The 14,393-nt window shown below is 37.3% G+C and overlaps 1 protein-coding gene across 1 annotated transcript; it reads left to right on the top strand.

The window, feature by feature from the left end:
• Nucleotides 1-346: 346 nt before the first annotated feature.
• On the top strand, nucleotides 347-13,792 carry cop1 (COP1 E3 ubiquitin ligase). The gene is made up of 20 exons (XM_032566393.1): nucleotides 347-1,051; nucleotides 1,170-1,229; nucleotides 2,921-3,018; nucleotides 3,335-3,399; nucleotides 3,492-3,611; nucleotides 6,519-6,587; nucleotides 6,710-6,769; nucleotides 6,887-6,966; nucleotides 7,127-7,184; nucleotides 7,308-7,422; nucleotides 8,398-8,533; nucleotides 8,690-8,833; nucleotides 9,535-9,643; nucleotides 9,770-9,851; nucleotides 10,247-10,363; nucleotides 10,948-11,065; nucleotides 11,847-11,971; nucleotides 12,065-12,225; nucleotides 12,372-12,416; nucleotides 12,810-13,792. Exons 1-20 carry the CDS (start codon nucleotides 750-752, stop codon nucleotides 12,825-12,827), a joined length of 2,082 nt encoding a protein of 693 aa, XP_032422284.1. The 5' UTR covers nucleotides 347-749; the 3' UTR covers nucleotides 12,828-13,792.
• Nucleotides 13,793-14,393: the final 601 nt, after the last annotated feature.

Below are 14,393 nucleotides of genomic sequence, written 5' to 3'. Positions count from 1 at the left end.
TAGGAAATCAGCTGAAAAACTGGCTTTATATGAGTTTGTCCGTATTCGCCCCATATAATTTATCTACATAGGTTTAATGCATGAGAACCAATATGTGCCACTTCACCCCGTCAAGCCTGAGCAAAATCCATGTCACCTTGGAATATATAGGTTAATAAGATCCTCAGGCAAACATAAAGAGGCAATTATTTTATTTTTATCTTTCTGGGGAAAAAATCTCGCACCAAATTGAAAAAGTTTTGTTTGATTATTATTTTACAACGTAAGTCCGTGTAGCAATACACGGAGAACCACTGTACAGAAAGAAAACTTATTGCAGTCTTCCTGGCCACCAGGGGGCGGTAGTGAAAAACTCAGACGCACAACGGCCATCTAGGTAAGTCGAAAATACTCAAGAGATCACTTTCTGCAGCTAACAGTAGCTAGCCGGGTAATCTCCTGGACAACGCAGTTGAGTTTATTTTAATGTCCGTCCCAGTATTGGTGTGTTTTTGTTTTTTTTATAAACCACTGACTGTGTGAGACGTCGTCAATGAAAAGCGGGAGCCAGACAACGGCGGAGAAGAATTAAACGCGCTTCATGTTTGGCCACTGTTTGCTTTTTCCCAGGATGCTAGCAAAGAAGCAAGCCAGCTAGCTTGCAGACCTACCAAAGCAACCGAAAAGGAGCGCTGTCCGAATGCTTTGAACGGCAGCGCAGAGCATTTTGGTGGAGTGTTTGTTTTCTCTCCTTTAAACGGCCTCGCAGTATGTCCGGCAGCCGGCCGCAGCAGAGCGGTGGTGGGGCAAGTTCAGTGCCTGGCAGTACCAGTAGCAGCAGCAGCAGCAGCACTGGAGGCAGTGGAAGCAATGCCGTTACGAGCAACGGGCCCGCTACTGGGAATGTTGTGCCGTCCCGGACTCTGGGTGCAACAAACGAGGCAGGCAGCTTCGCTTCCCTAACAAGCAGACCTTCAGCGTCCTCAGGCAGCAGAAAGAAGTCCCTCCATCAGGCACCTCTATACAACGGCCTCTTGAACTCATACGAAGATAAAAGCAACGACTTTGTGTGGTTAGTTTTTATCTCAAAGTTAGCATGAAGCTTCTGTTTGGGACTGCCATCCAAAGTAAGTCTAACGTCTGAGTTTTGATACAACTTTTCTCCGGTTTTTTTTCTTTCTTCTTTTCAGTCCAATTTGCTTCGAAATGATAGAGGAGGCTCACATGACAAAGTGTGGACACAGTTTTTGGTAAGTGTTAAAGTTTGATTTGAGGTCGGAGGGTTTTCAGCTACTCTCCAAACATTTTAAAAATCATTTCAAATTCACTCAGACTAAATGAAGAAATGCAAGATTATCCCAATCTGTGTATCAGAGTATGTATCTATCGTTTATTAAATTTTTTATTAAACTCAGTGCGTCCAAAGCAAAGTGCCTAATACTTTGGCAGATGAATTGATGGATCCCATTTGGTGGCAATTTTTCTTTTTTTTTTTTTTTTTTTTGCATGTTTTTAATCAACTAATCACTTTAAAGATGTTTACTAGTATTCTTTCCAGCTAGCACAGAACCACTGACAATATTACATTGTGCTCAATGCAGTATTTCAGTAGGCAAATCTGGATTATTGCATTTCTCAAAATGTTGGCAAATGATTATCATTTGCCAACATTTTCACTAAAATCCATTCGAGGTGTGAAAGTCCGTCCAAGTGGCCGGATGTATTCTTGGCATGCACAATGAAAATTTGTGGTGCTTGAAATGCATAAACCTACCAAATGTTGTATCCAAAAAGTTTTAACTGTCCACGATTTTATTGTAACAACTGCAGTTTTACACTGTAACGTGTATGTGAGAGCACGGTGCGGGTTTTAGGAAGATTTGGCTGCAGTCAAACTCATAGAAGCTGTTTGTGAAAAAAATCCAGGCTGGAATATCAAGTTTTTATTACCAAAGATCTTCAGCCATCACTTTTGAGCCAAGCTGTTAGAAAAACCATATGGTCTGCGCAAAGCATCTCAACAATGCTTGCTGCTGGACTGCTGCATCATCTTGTATTTCTATCAAAAAAAATGACCATCAGTAAGGCAGACGTATAATGAGCTCAGTGCTACCTGTTAGCCCCATCAAGCAGGCGTCTGCAGAATAGCCTGTACCGTTACTGTTAATCCAGTCAACACCAGAAGGAAAACGTTTTAAGTCACATTGGTGAGCAGTTAGGACTTGTTCAGGGATAGCTAAAGGAGGGTTAGTTCACATTTCTGAGTGGTAAATGTAGACTGAAAACAGCCAGATTGAAAAAAAACGTCAATCTGGAGTAATACAAAGAGTAAGTTTATATTCCTCTTGGGAGTATAAACTTATGAGTATAAACTTATTCCCAAGAGGTATGCATTCAAAAATGGTCACTGTTATGCCACAGTATGTTCCAGCCGTCTACAGCAGCATGCATTATGGTTTTGGGATCACATGAGTCAAACTTATGATTCACTCATTTAAGGTTGAAGCCCTTGCAACACAAATGAAACTCAGTCATTTCAGAATCTATTTTTAAATCTGCCAAAAGTCACTTGTTTATCATAATGTTTGCCAACCTTCCCAGCTGATCCTCTTGATTCTTTGTGCCTTTTATGATGTCATCAACCCAGATGTACATAAAACAGAATGGACATAACATTTCAAAAAACTGGTGCAGTTTTTTGAAATGTTATGCTTTTAAAGTACATTTTGAGGGAGTTTTACTGTATTACTGTGTTTTCATTGCCTGTTTTGTTTTGTTAGTAGAAAAAAAATATATCCCCCGATATTATCTTTAAATTTGTTGACATTTTCTGTACTCGACAGCAACAAAATTTATAATGTGCTACATCCCTACCTGGCAGATCACTGTTTTCTTGTTTGGTTTTGTTTTAATTCCCTTTTTCTCTCTCTCTTGTCTGCAGTTTCAAATGTATTCGTCAGAGCTTGGAAGACAGCAACAGATGTCCCAAGTGTAACTATATTGTTGATAATGTGGATCAGCTGTACCCTAACTTTCTTGGTAGGTATTTTGAGTTGCCATTTTTAGCAAAAGCTGTAAGTTTCAATGTGTATTTGTATTGTAGTTTTAAAATTTAAGCAGAATAGGGTGAGTCTGTGCAATTGTTCAATTATCATTTTGTGTATAAGGTCACCTTCATACTAAAACTTTAAAAAAAATGATAACCAAATTAGATGAAGATGTTACATCTACTAACCAGCCCTACTTTGCATTATTGATAATTCACATCATGACTTTTTCTTTTTCAATGCTCTTACAATTGATTTCTTCTCTTTTTACCCCCTTTCCTCTTATCATTTTATCCCACGTTTTTCAGTAAATGAACTGATCCTTAAACAGAAACAAAGGTCTGAGGAAAAAAGACTAAAGTTAGATCATCCTGTGAGTATAACGCCTTTATTTTTGTTAGTTTAATTCTCACTGCCTCTGAAATATCACTTTTCTCCTTTCCGATCGTCGCCTCTGGTCCTCAGAACTGGCCGCGGTGGCAGGTCTTCCAGGATATTCTGAGTCCTGATCAAGAAAACTTGGACCTCGCAAATGTCAATCTGATGTTGGAGCTTTTGGTTCAGAAGAAAAAGCAGCTGGAGGCAGTAAGTAAAATCTTTGAAGAGGAGGACTATCTGAATTCATAAACAGATCAATGGGTTATAGGTGTAGCTATAAGGCCGCAGCAGGAGAATATTTGTTGACTACTCGTAGAAATATTAAGTATAAGGTATATGTGAGTCTTAAAAATCTCTAAATTAATCCAGGAGTGGTTCTTTATGGGTACAGCTCCATCTGCTGTATAATGGTGTCATAATGGATGTTCAGTTTTATTGAGAGACATAAAACCTGCAGAGAAGTGTTGTTTTTTTATTGTCTAAACCAGGGTGTCTCCTGTCCTAGGTCCCATCCAGCTGATTCAAATCACTATTCAGTGTGTCATAAAGTTCTACAGAAGTCTGTTAAAAAGCATTAATTTAATTCAGGTGTGTTAACGCAGGGAAATGCCTAAAGCACACAGGATCCCAGTACTGCAGCTTACTTTGTAGACTTCTGCTTCAAACTATTAAATTGACTCTAAAGGATCTTAACACACAGAGATACTTATGTTTGCTCAATAAAATTCAGGCATAAACATCATTGTTACACAGAATATTTTAAATTGCAACTTATGTAACTAACATGATTCAGCATTGCTACTGGAGTTGCAAAAATTACCAAGCACTGCTCACCATCTAAAACAGTGGTGTCCAAACTTTTCACAGGCCAAAATTAATAAATTGAAAGTTTTCATGGGCCATAGTATTTTTTCCCCCCTTCATTTAGAATTATTCTATTGATTAAAATTATTTCATTTTTTTACCTGCTCAATAATAAAGAATGAAAGAAAGATGTACAGATCTAGTTCGATCTACACAATGTTTTTAGTCTTTTCCTGGCAACAAAAACAAGAAATTTACTTGGAAACTTTTGCTGCATTTAGCCAAATCTCTTTTTGTATAAAACGTTGCTGGATGTGTGTGGCAATAAATGTTGTAATATTACTATAAAAGCCAAAGCCATGGCTAAAAAACAAAAAATACTTGGTGTTCCTAATGTTATTCATTTAAGAACACATAAATTTGTCATATAAAATCTCATCTTGAAGTGGGGCGGTGGGCCACACAAAGTGGACCACGGGTTGCACTTTGGACACCCCTGATGCAGAGAATAACCATCGAAATCATTTTTTTTATAAAATCAGAGATAAGAAATCGGTTTAAGTAATATGGATCATGATGGTCCCGATGACTGCTGCACTGGTATTAGTTTTTTTATGTAGTTTGCTATAATATCTAATAAAGTGGCACGTAAAGGTGCCACTTTATTCATTGAGTAAAAATTAATAAAGCTTTTAGGTGCTCTGTGTTGAAAAGGTTGTTAAAAATTACAGTTAAAACAGTTATGTACATTTCCTTTCAAAACAGCACTGAGCCAAATTTAACTTTCAGAGCCTTTTCCAATTAGTTCTTCAGTGGCCAAATGTTTTCTCTTATGTATTTTTGGAAGAACCCCTTATGTCCTCAACATAGATTATGTTTAAAGTAGAATTTGATGGAGCCAATCAAAATGTTCTCATTTGATCAAAGACAAACTTTCTTGCAGCTAACCATGATGCCCAAGTAACTAATAAGAAGAGATGGAAGAAGATTCGTGAACAGGAGTCAGTTTTTGTGTAATTTGTCCAGATCTTACCTTTTAAAGTTGTTTAGGGGTTTCTGTCAAAAAGCGGAGATGCAGCCATGTTTTTATTCACTTTTATCCAGATGGTGAATCGAGGCGAGTAACAATTCCAGCCAAAGATGAAAAGTTCTTAGTTGCTTCAAAGTTATAATATTGTTAGGCTGTGTTGTCAAAAGTCAGGAGTTTTTCAATCATGTGAGTTCTTTACTGGGTAATGTTCAACATGGTGGTTTTATCAAAAGGTCAGAGGTTGATTCTTAGTGGTGCCACTAAACCTTGGTCCAAAGCTCTTTTACATCCCCTTCTATGTTTTTTTTCTCAATCTGTGTGAAGGGGAAAAAAGGGAAGTAGGAGTTGCAGTGCATCCTGTTGATTTATATTTGGTCACATCATCACTGTCTCACAATCAGTCAGTTTGATTTACACAAACTATGTTGTGTAAGCAGGTTTTCTATCATTACTGGGATTTTGTTTAGATGATCATAAGAATTATAATTTAACCTTGTGATGATAACCTCTAATTGATGATGTTTTCAAACCCCAAACACTGACATCATTGTTGGGATTGTTACTGTTGTTGTTTTGAAGTGGGCTTTTCTTCTTCCATCAGACCGTAAATAATTATGAACATTCGGTGTTTAAAATTAGAGTCTGAAAAATATTGCTTGTTTGGGAGGATCTTCTTACAAAAGACTCATTTCCGTGAAAACATTGTAGTTGATTTTTTATTGTTGCAAGCCTGAATCTGAACTAGTCACAATGGGGCTGGATAGATGTCCCTCACATGAAATCAACATGGAGATGTTTGGTTTCAAAGAAACACTTTGAGAGCAAACTAAGTCACCACAATCGCTTCAGACAAATAGCTGTGCAACATAATGAAGCTCCGATGGCTGCATGGGATAGTTTGAAATTACAAGGCGGTTAAAAACCCCAAGAAATGTTAAATAGCATTAATGTCTAATATGTCACATAATATATGGTGTGTTTGTTTTTTGTTGTCCTATTTTGCTCATTAGTTAAAATTTAAACAAAAACAATTATATTAAGAATATAATTAGTTTCACACTTAAAAACGGTCCACAAATGTAAAAAATAACTTGTCAGGCAATGACAAACCATGTAATGTCTAGTTTGAACTTTTCCAAAATATTTGCTTTGCTATAAATATTAATCTAACTTTCTATGCCATTTGCCACTCTGACAAGAAAAGGTCAAAATTTGTTTATGCATCAACTGATGTGTTTCTGCTTTTACTTGATTGTGCTTTATGTCTTTACCTGCTTTAGGAATCCCAAGCAGCTCAGAGGCAGATCCTCATGGAGTTTCTTAAGGAAGCAAGAAGAAACAAGAGAGAGGTATGACTGCTCTGTAAAATATATACATATATTAAAGCTTACGTGTCTACCAACAGAAAAAAAAAAGATGTCACGAAATATAAAAAGTCTGAATAGTTTTGTGTTTTCGGTTTCATCAACAGCAACTAGATCAGCTACAGAAAGAGCTAAACTTCCTTGAAGAAGACATTAAGCGTGTTGAGGTAAATAAACAGAGCTTCTCTACAATCAATAATCATCCTTATTGTTTTTCAGAAACAGCCCTCTCATCAAAATCACTAAATAACTTGAGATAAATAATTATTGTTTTGTTTATTTAGGATGTAAGTGGGATTTCCTCCCCGACGATGGAGGCAGAGTGCACAGTGCCTAATGTTGAGGCTCCTTCTCCAGCCCCCAGGTACTGCGGATATATGGATTCTGACAATATACGTACAGAAAATGAAATTATTTTACTATAAAATGTTGGTTTTATCATAACTTAAACTCTCTTGGTATAATCATGAAATTGAGTTTTTTGTATCTGTGTTATAGCCTTGATTTTCCTTTTTCTTATGTAGCAGTATCATTGAACCTCCAGATTACAACCAAACACCAGGATTTGGTGCAACAACTCCAGTATGTAGCACACGCTCATTCTGTTAATTAGCACTGGGTTGTGAGTGGAAGCTGTGCCAGGGTCTTTTTGTAACCCCAAGTTTCCTCCTGCGTTACCTCTAACTGCTGGACTGATGTGTTTAGGTGAAGCGACAGACTTGGTATAACAGCACACTGGCATCTAGAAGAAAGAGGCTGACTGCTCATTTTGAGGATCTGGAGCAGTGCTACTTCTCCAACAAAATGTCACGCATCACAGGTACGGGAAAAATCAGCAGGTTGCAGCTAAAGAGGTTAAATACTTGCAGTTAGCTATAAAATGCTTAAGGGTTGTGCCTCATTGCTGACACTTAAGAGCAAACTACATCCATGGGGTCATTTTAATGCCACATCTGTTGCTAAGTTAATATTTTATACATTTTCAAATAACAAATATAACTTTTCAGCATTGATTGTGGTGCTATAGTGTTCCACAGACACCACAAAGGCTAGATTGCCTTTAATGTTTTAGTTTAGATCCTCTAGCATTTCATGGAGCCTAGTTGGTTAAAGATTTGTAGGTAAAATAAATATGGTGAAGTGAGACCATATAAAACTACAAAAAGCTTAAAGCTGATTCTAAAAACAGAATGGAGAGAAGCCTGGACTGGGGCATTCTGGGTAGTTTGTAGACAGTGGAGGGAAGACTGGTCCAGACTACCATTCAGGGCGTTGCACTTAACAATCGAAAAGTTGTTTTTAGCATGACAGTAATCAAGCTCTTCTGACAGTTGGTGCCAACCTTTTTTTCATGTTTCCATTTTGGTTCTTGACAATTCATCTTTTGGGATGAGCTTCAAGCCTTCCAGGTTGGAAAACCTCTTTACCATCACCCTTATCTTAAGATTCTGCCACAGATTCTTTAGCTTGCATTCAGAAGAAACATGTCTGGTCAGATATTTACTTTAAATCCGCCAGAAATATAACTAATATCCAGTCTGTGTGTATTAAATAAAGGCCATAAACAAAATGAGACATCAATGGAATTTATATCTATGAAGAAATCATTCAAATTTTTAATTAAAAACAAAACATCCATTTTTTTTCCATATCTTGGAAATGTAATTTTAAAAATTTACCACATTTAGTGATTAGGCAGCCACAGTGTAATTGCTTAATACACGAGTGGATTATGTATAAATACATGCAATGTATAAGTGCAATATAATATGAAGTTGGGTGTCGGTTTCTTCAGATGAGGGCAGAAACCTGAATCAGCTGGAGGATTTTATGGAGTGTTTGTCCAAATTCACTCGCTACAACACTGTGCGGCCGCTGGCCACCCTCTCCTATGCCAGTGATCTCTATAACGGCTCCAGTATTGTCTCTAGGTACGGAAAACAAAACTTTTACTACACTTTTTCAGGATTTTTGTAGTGAATCTCTCAATATTTAAATTTTTACTCTGCACCAAAATGATCTGATTTCATAAAGAAATTTGACCAAATCGAACTTGGCTGTCACTGACTGCATGCTGTGTGTTTCAGTATTGAGTTTGACCGTGACTGTGACTATTTCGCCATCGCTGGTGTGACCAAAAAGATCAAGGTTTTTGAGTATGGAACTGTGATCCAGGATGCAGTGGACATCCACTATCCCGTCAATGAAATGACCTGCAATTCCAAAATCAGGTGAGTGGCACACAGGTTTTATCTTAAATTGATGTAAATATATTTTAATTTATGCGACTCTAATACTCTGTTGTGGAGTTGACCTGAATTCAAAGTCCAGATGGATAGAAGCTGTAAAACATGCTTGTCAAACAAGATGGCCGCCTTGACATCCCTCTGAACTATGGAAACACAAGGAATGTATTAATGGTGGAAAAAATCCAAAACGTTCCAAAAATTAAATTTTCAAAACCCTAAAATTTGATTAACTGATAAAATTGATTAATCAATTACTATCAATTACAATTCCCAATAAAATGCACAAGTTAAAGTGAGAAATGTGAGTAGGATATAAATGCATGCTGTAGGTATTGTTTCTGTAATAAAAATAACTGGCTATCACATGATGCCCCTTTTTTTTTCTTTTTAGACCTAATTACTAATCAGACAATATTGTAACTTAATTGTGAGCTGTCATGTTTACCAGTAAGAGCAAAACTAAAAGCAGATTTAATTTGTTCTAAAAACAACAAAACAAAAGGCTCCAGTACCAAATAGCATATCAGCAATTAACTGAATATCAATGTGAAAGGGGCTCTCAATCATGTTTGTGTTGTTCTGTGTTTGTGTTTTTCTTGTAAATCATTTGAGGGTCCTAAAAAGCGCTATTTAAATTTGATGCGTTATTATTATTTTTATTAATATTATTATAATTTTTGTAGCTGTATCAGCTGGAGCAGTTATCACAAGAACCTTCTGGCCAGCAGCGACTATGAGGGCACCGTCATTTTGTGGGACGGATTCACCGGCCAGAGGTCCAAAGTCTACCAGGTGTGAAACCTCCACTGCTTGCTTATGCCAAGCTGTGGGCGTCATACTTTTATTTCTACACGTCATTAGAGTGGTAGATATGCACTTTTTGCCAATCTTATAAAGTTTAATGTTTTATTTTCTCAGGAACATGAAAAAAGATGCTGGAGTGTCGACTTCAATCTGATGGACCCCAAGCTTTTAGCCTCCGGTTCTGATGACGCTAAAGGTAAAAAAACATAAATAATAATAGTAAGGTGACCATCTGTTTGATTTACATCTTCTCTTGCATAAGTTTCAAACCTGGAGTCTTAATTGAGCACAATCGAGTGGCCAAAATTGTGAATTTTAAATATGGCAACCTTGAAAACGCCCCAGAAATGATCTGCTCAGTCAGTGCCTGGAGGGGTTCCAGGCACGCAGACCATCTCAGGTGGTCATTGGGCGAGAGGCAGGGTACACCCGCAGGTTGCCAGTCCATCCATATTTTAGATGACAAATGGGTGAATTGAATTAAAATGGCACACCTTTCAAACTCATTTTTGTGTTGGAACAAATATTTGGACTTCCAGGAAAAAAGGAATTCCTCCAGAGTTTTGTAATGTTTTTGATTTTCCTCTGCAGTAAAGTTGTGGTCAACCAATCTTGACAACTCTGTGGCTAGCATCGAGGCTAAAGCTAACGTGTGCTGTGTTAAATTCAGTCCAACCTCCCGATATCACCTGGCCTTCGGCTGTGCAGGTAAGTGAATCCTGCGCCGGCTGTGGACCAGAATGAATTTTTATTCAGTTAATTTTCTGCTTTCACATGTTTGTTCTGTGCTGTCAAGTTTAAACTTGTTTCTCTTTCGATTTGATGTATTATTTTTTGTGGTTCTCACCTCCCACTACATTAATTCCTCTGTAAGAATGCTACATTTCTTCAGTGGTCACACACTCCTTGGTGGTCCAGACAAACATTTATACCAGTCTCAAATGAGAGTAGAAATCATAATAAATATCCAGTTTTTTATTGAGTGTCTTTGCTTTCACTAGCATTAAAGAACAAAAACAACCGGCATGGAAAATGTGCCTCTGAGGTCCACTAAGAAAAAAGAAGAAAATCTTGACCTTGCCCAAGCAGGAGTTGAACTCCCATCAATTAAAAGAAACATATTTCAATGATGAAAAACATTTCTTGTTACAATTCAGGTCCACCGGGACATTGCACCACGTCTTTACTATGACTACAAACCTCTGAGGTTTCTGAATAGAACTTAACAACACACCACTCGCTGCCTCATGGATGTTTCTTTTTTTTTACCCTCATGTTATTCTCCCCAACAGATCACTGTGTGCATTACTATGATCTACGCAACACTAAGCAGCCAATCATGGTGTTTAAAGGCCACAGGAAAGCAGTGTCCTATGCCAAGTTTGTAAATGGAGAGGAGATAGTTTCTGCGTAAGTTGGAATTATCTTCAGATACATATATATGTATGTTTATTTTATTTTGACAGTAATGTCTAAGATAAATGTTTTACTCAATGTTTGGTACCTTGGTGTTTTTGGTGCTGCTAATTCCTCCAACACTATTCACAAATTAGAGACTGTGGTCATGCTTCTAGTATGTTTTTAAGTAGACATAATTAAGATTCTTTTGCTGGCATATATATTTATGGCTCACTTTTTGGTTTCTTCACTGATGACATCAACCCAAAACACTGGAAAGGCTGCTAATTTCTTTAATGATGTATTTTCAGTTAATTATTAGCCTACAAATGTCGTACATTTGAACATTTACAGCCCAAGTTAATTTGAGTTCCATCTGTTAGCGTCATTAGTTTAGATCAAGCCTATAAAAACCAGCACACATTGTGTCTGAGCCCGATCGAACCCGACTAATCAGCTTTAATTATAGGGCTGAGCCCAAAGTAAACCCGACATATTTTAATTAATTAAGATATTACCGCTTTTGTTTTTGGACCACAGTTTGAGTAAGCAGTGTAACTTCTGCCGATTTTGGCTTTAGTTTACTAACTTTAAGCTCCATTTTGTCGCTCGTTGTACCCGGTGAGTCAATTACAAATCACCTGGGAACAGTGAAATCTATTGCGTTACCAGTTGTAGAATGAGAATCAAGCCAGTAGTAAAATATTTTAGAAAACACAAATTGACGTGTTTTAACTACCAAAAATGTTCCAGTTTAGACCCGTTTCACATATTATTTTGTTGTGATCTGCAGGTCGACAGACAGTCAGCTGAAGTTATGGAATGTCAACAAACCTCACTGCCTGCGCTCCTTCAAGGGTCACATCAACGAGAAGAACTTTGTTGGCTTGGCATCCAATGGAGACTATGTTGCCTGTGGTAACGATTCAGCGATTGACTATTTCTCTATAGAGCAAAATATGTAAATTTAAGTATCACATTTTCTTTTTGTGGTTTTGTTTCCGTTACTAGGCAGCGAAAACAACTCTTTGTATCTGTACTACAAAGGACTTTCCAAGACGCTGTTAACATTCAAGTTTGACACAGTTAAGAGCGTCCTGGACAAGGACAAGAAGGAAGACGACACCAATGAGTTTGTCAGTGCCGTCTGCTGGAGGGCGCTGCCAGATGGAGTGAGTGACTGACAACATGGAAGAATCTTTTAGTTGCAGGGATTTTTGTGAAACTTGTTGTACTATTTAATCTCTTAGTGAAAATGTTTTCGAAACGTACTGAACTTGTCTCTAATAGTTTTTTTTTTGTTTGTTTGTTTTTACAGGAGTCAAATGTTCTAATTGCTGCAAACAGCCAAGGAACAATCAAGGTTTGTGTTCAGAGCGTTTTCGTGCTCTGCTTTTTTACAACCTTGGGGAAATTTGAGAAGTTCAGTGGAGCTGGGTACAAGGATTTAGCATTCAATTGTGTTTGTAGACAAAGTTTCATATATTTGCCTATAATTCCCAAATGGAAGTGCAAAGCAAACCAGACGTTGACCAAAATTGAATGTATCCTCATTCTCACATTGCATTTGTTTTAGTTTTGTGTAATTGGAGATCTATTTGCCCCATCTGAAGTGTTTTGTTGTATTTTTAATATAAAATAATTAATAAAAACTTGACTTATTTCCTGTCTTTACTCTGTATTAGCATTGTAAAACTTTCACAAATGTTATGTACCAAATAAAATAAGTAACTCTGCACTGCTTTTCTTCCCATAGGTGCTTGAGCTCGTCTGAAAATCTTACCATCTCTATGGACTTCAGAACTGCTTCCCTGTGTGGCGGAAGGACCAGATGGATGTAGGAAGATCTCAGGCTGCCTGCCAAGCTAAAGCAGTGAACTGATCTGCTCTTATTTTAATTTTAAATTTTAGTTTGGTTTATTTTTCTCGGGCAGCAGGACAAACTCGGGACCAGTTCGTCAGTAAAGCGGGTGATTCCTTTTTTTTTTCTTTTGCAATAAAACAGGGACCGAATATGAGGCACAAAGCCAAAGGAGACTTTGAAGAAAGCTTTTTTTTTTGTTTGTTTATCAGCATTATATTTACTTAAGTAAAACGACTCTTTATTGTTTTAGGTCAAATCCAACTTTCTATTTTGCTTTTTAATTGAGCTTCTTTTTTCAGCAGCACATCCAGCTAAATGTTACCCGTTTGGTGCATTTTCTTTTAAGGCCAAAGCACAAAACAGAACGGCATGCAGAAATGTCTTCAGAGAAAACTTTTACCCTATTACCCATCATTGTTTAACTTTTTGTGTCTCTTGTTTTATGTAGTTTTTCTGTTTGCCAAATTGGTGAAAAAGCAGTTTTAATAAATATAACTTGAATTTCATTCACATGTTTGTCAAAAATCACAGCGAGCCTCCCCTTTATCTAAGGCGGCTTGGCTACGTGGAACTGGAATATTTGTTGTGTTCGGGCTGTTTGTTGCTTTTAAAAAAAAAAAAAAATCATAACCTCGCAGAATCGGTTTTAGTTCTTTTAAAGTAGCAACAGAAACTTTCTTCACGTACTGTAGGCTTACAACCTATCACCTGAACTGAGCGGCACTGTAACTTGAGAACTGCTGTCGGTTTTTGTGGTGTGATAATCCATTAAGTCACATGGAGGGGATTGAAGAAGCACCACCAAGACCTATTTTATGACTGAATGAGAGGTGTTTTTGTATTTGTATAACTGAATAAATTATTTCAGAACAACCTCTTCTTTAATTCCTTTGCTTATTTTTATTTTAATGGTGAGTGATCACCCTGGAGCTGATCCTTCACCCAGTTTGTGACTTAACCATAGTCCTGGCGCAACTCTCTGTCAAGAAGAGCGCGGCAGATGTCATGCAAAGGGAGAGCATTGGCTAAACATCTGAAGTACACACTGGGTTTGTAGAAAGATTTCTTAAGATTCCTGTGATAATAGTGAGTAAACACTGAGAGTTAATGTGTGGCTTCTGAATGGACTAATCTAGTTCTCTAATCCAAACATTAGCTTTTGTAATTACGAGGAGGGTCTGCTGAGATATTGGATCTATAACTACCCAAATGAAGATTTCTATGCAGTACCCCCAAAATAGTTTCACCTCTATCTGTACTCCTTGGCATTTCACACAGAGATCGGGGCTTTCGTTACCTGCTGGGAAGAAATTTATTTTGTGCCAGCTATTGGATGTTTCTCTTAAGCCAATTTCACACATAACTTGGAAAGTAGCTTGAAAATGAGCAGAGAATTAGATTTCTACTTTCTCTTCAGTTGCCCTTTAAAACAAATCTATTTGATCACAGCTTTCTAATCTAAAATCTATATAGGTA

The sequence above is a fragment of the Xiphophorus hellerii genome, chromosome 6, assembly GCF_003331165.1.
Source record: "Xiphophorus hellerii strain 12219 chromosome 6, Xiphophorus_hellerii-4.1, whole genome shotgun sequence".
Lineage (NCBI taxonomy): Eukaryota > Metazoa > Chordata > Actinopteri > Cyprinodontiformes > Poeciliidae > Xiphophorus > Xiphophorus hellerii.
Note: the sequence above shows the minus strand (reverse complement) of the source record. Positions and strands in the feature narration are given on the sequence as shown.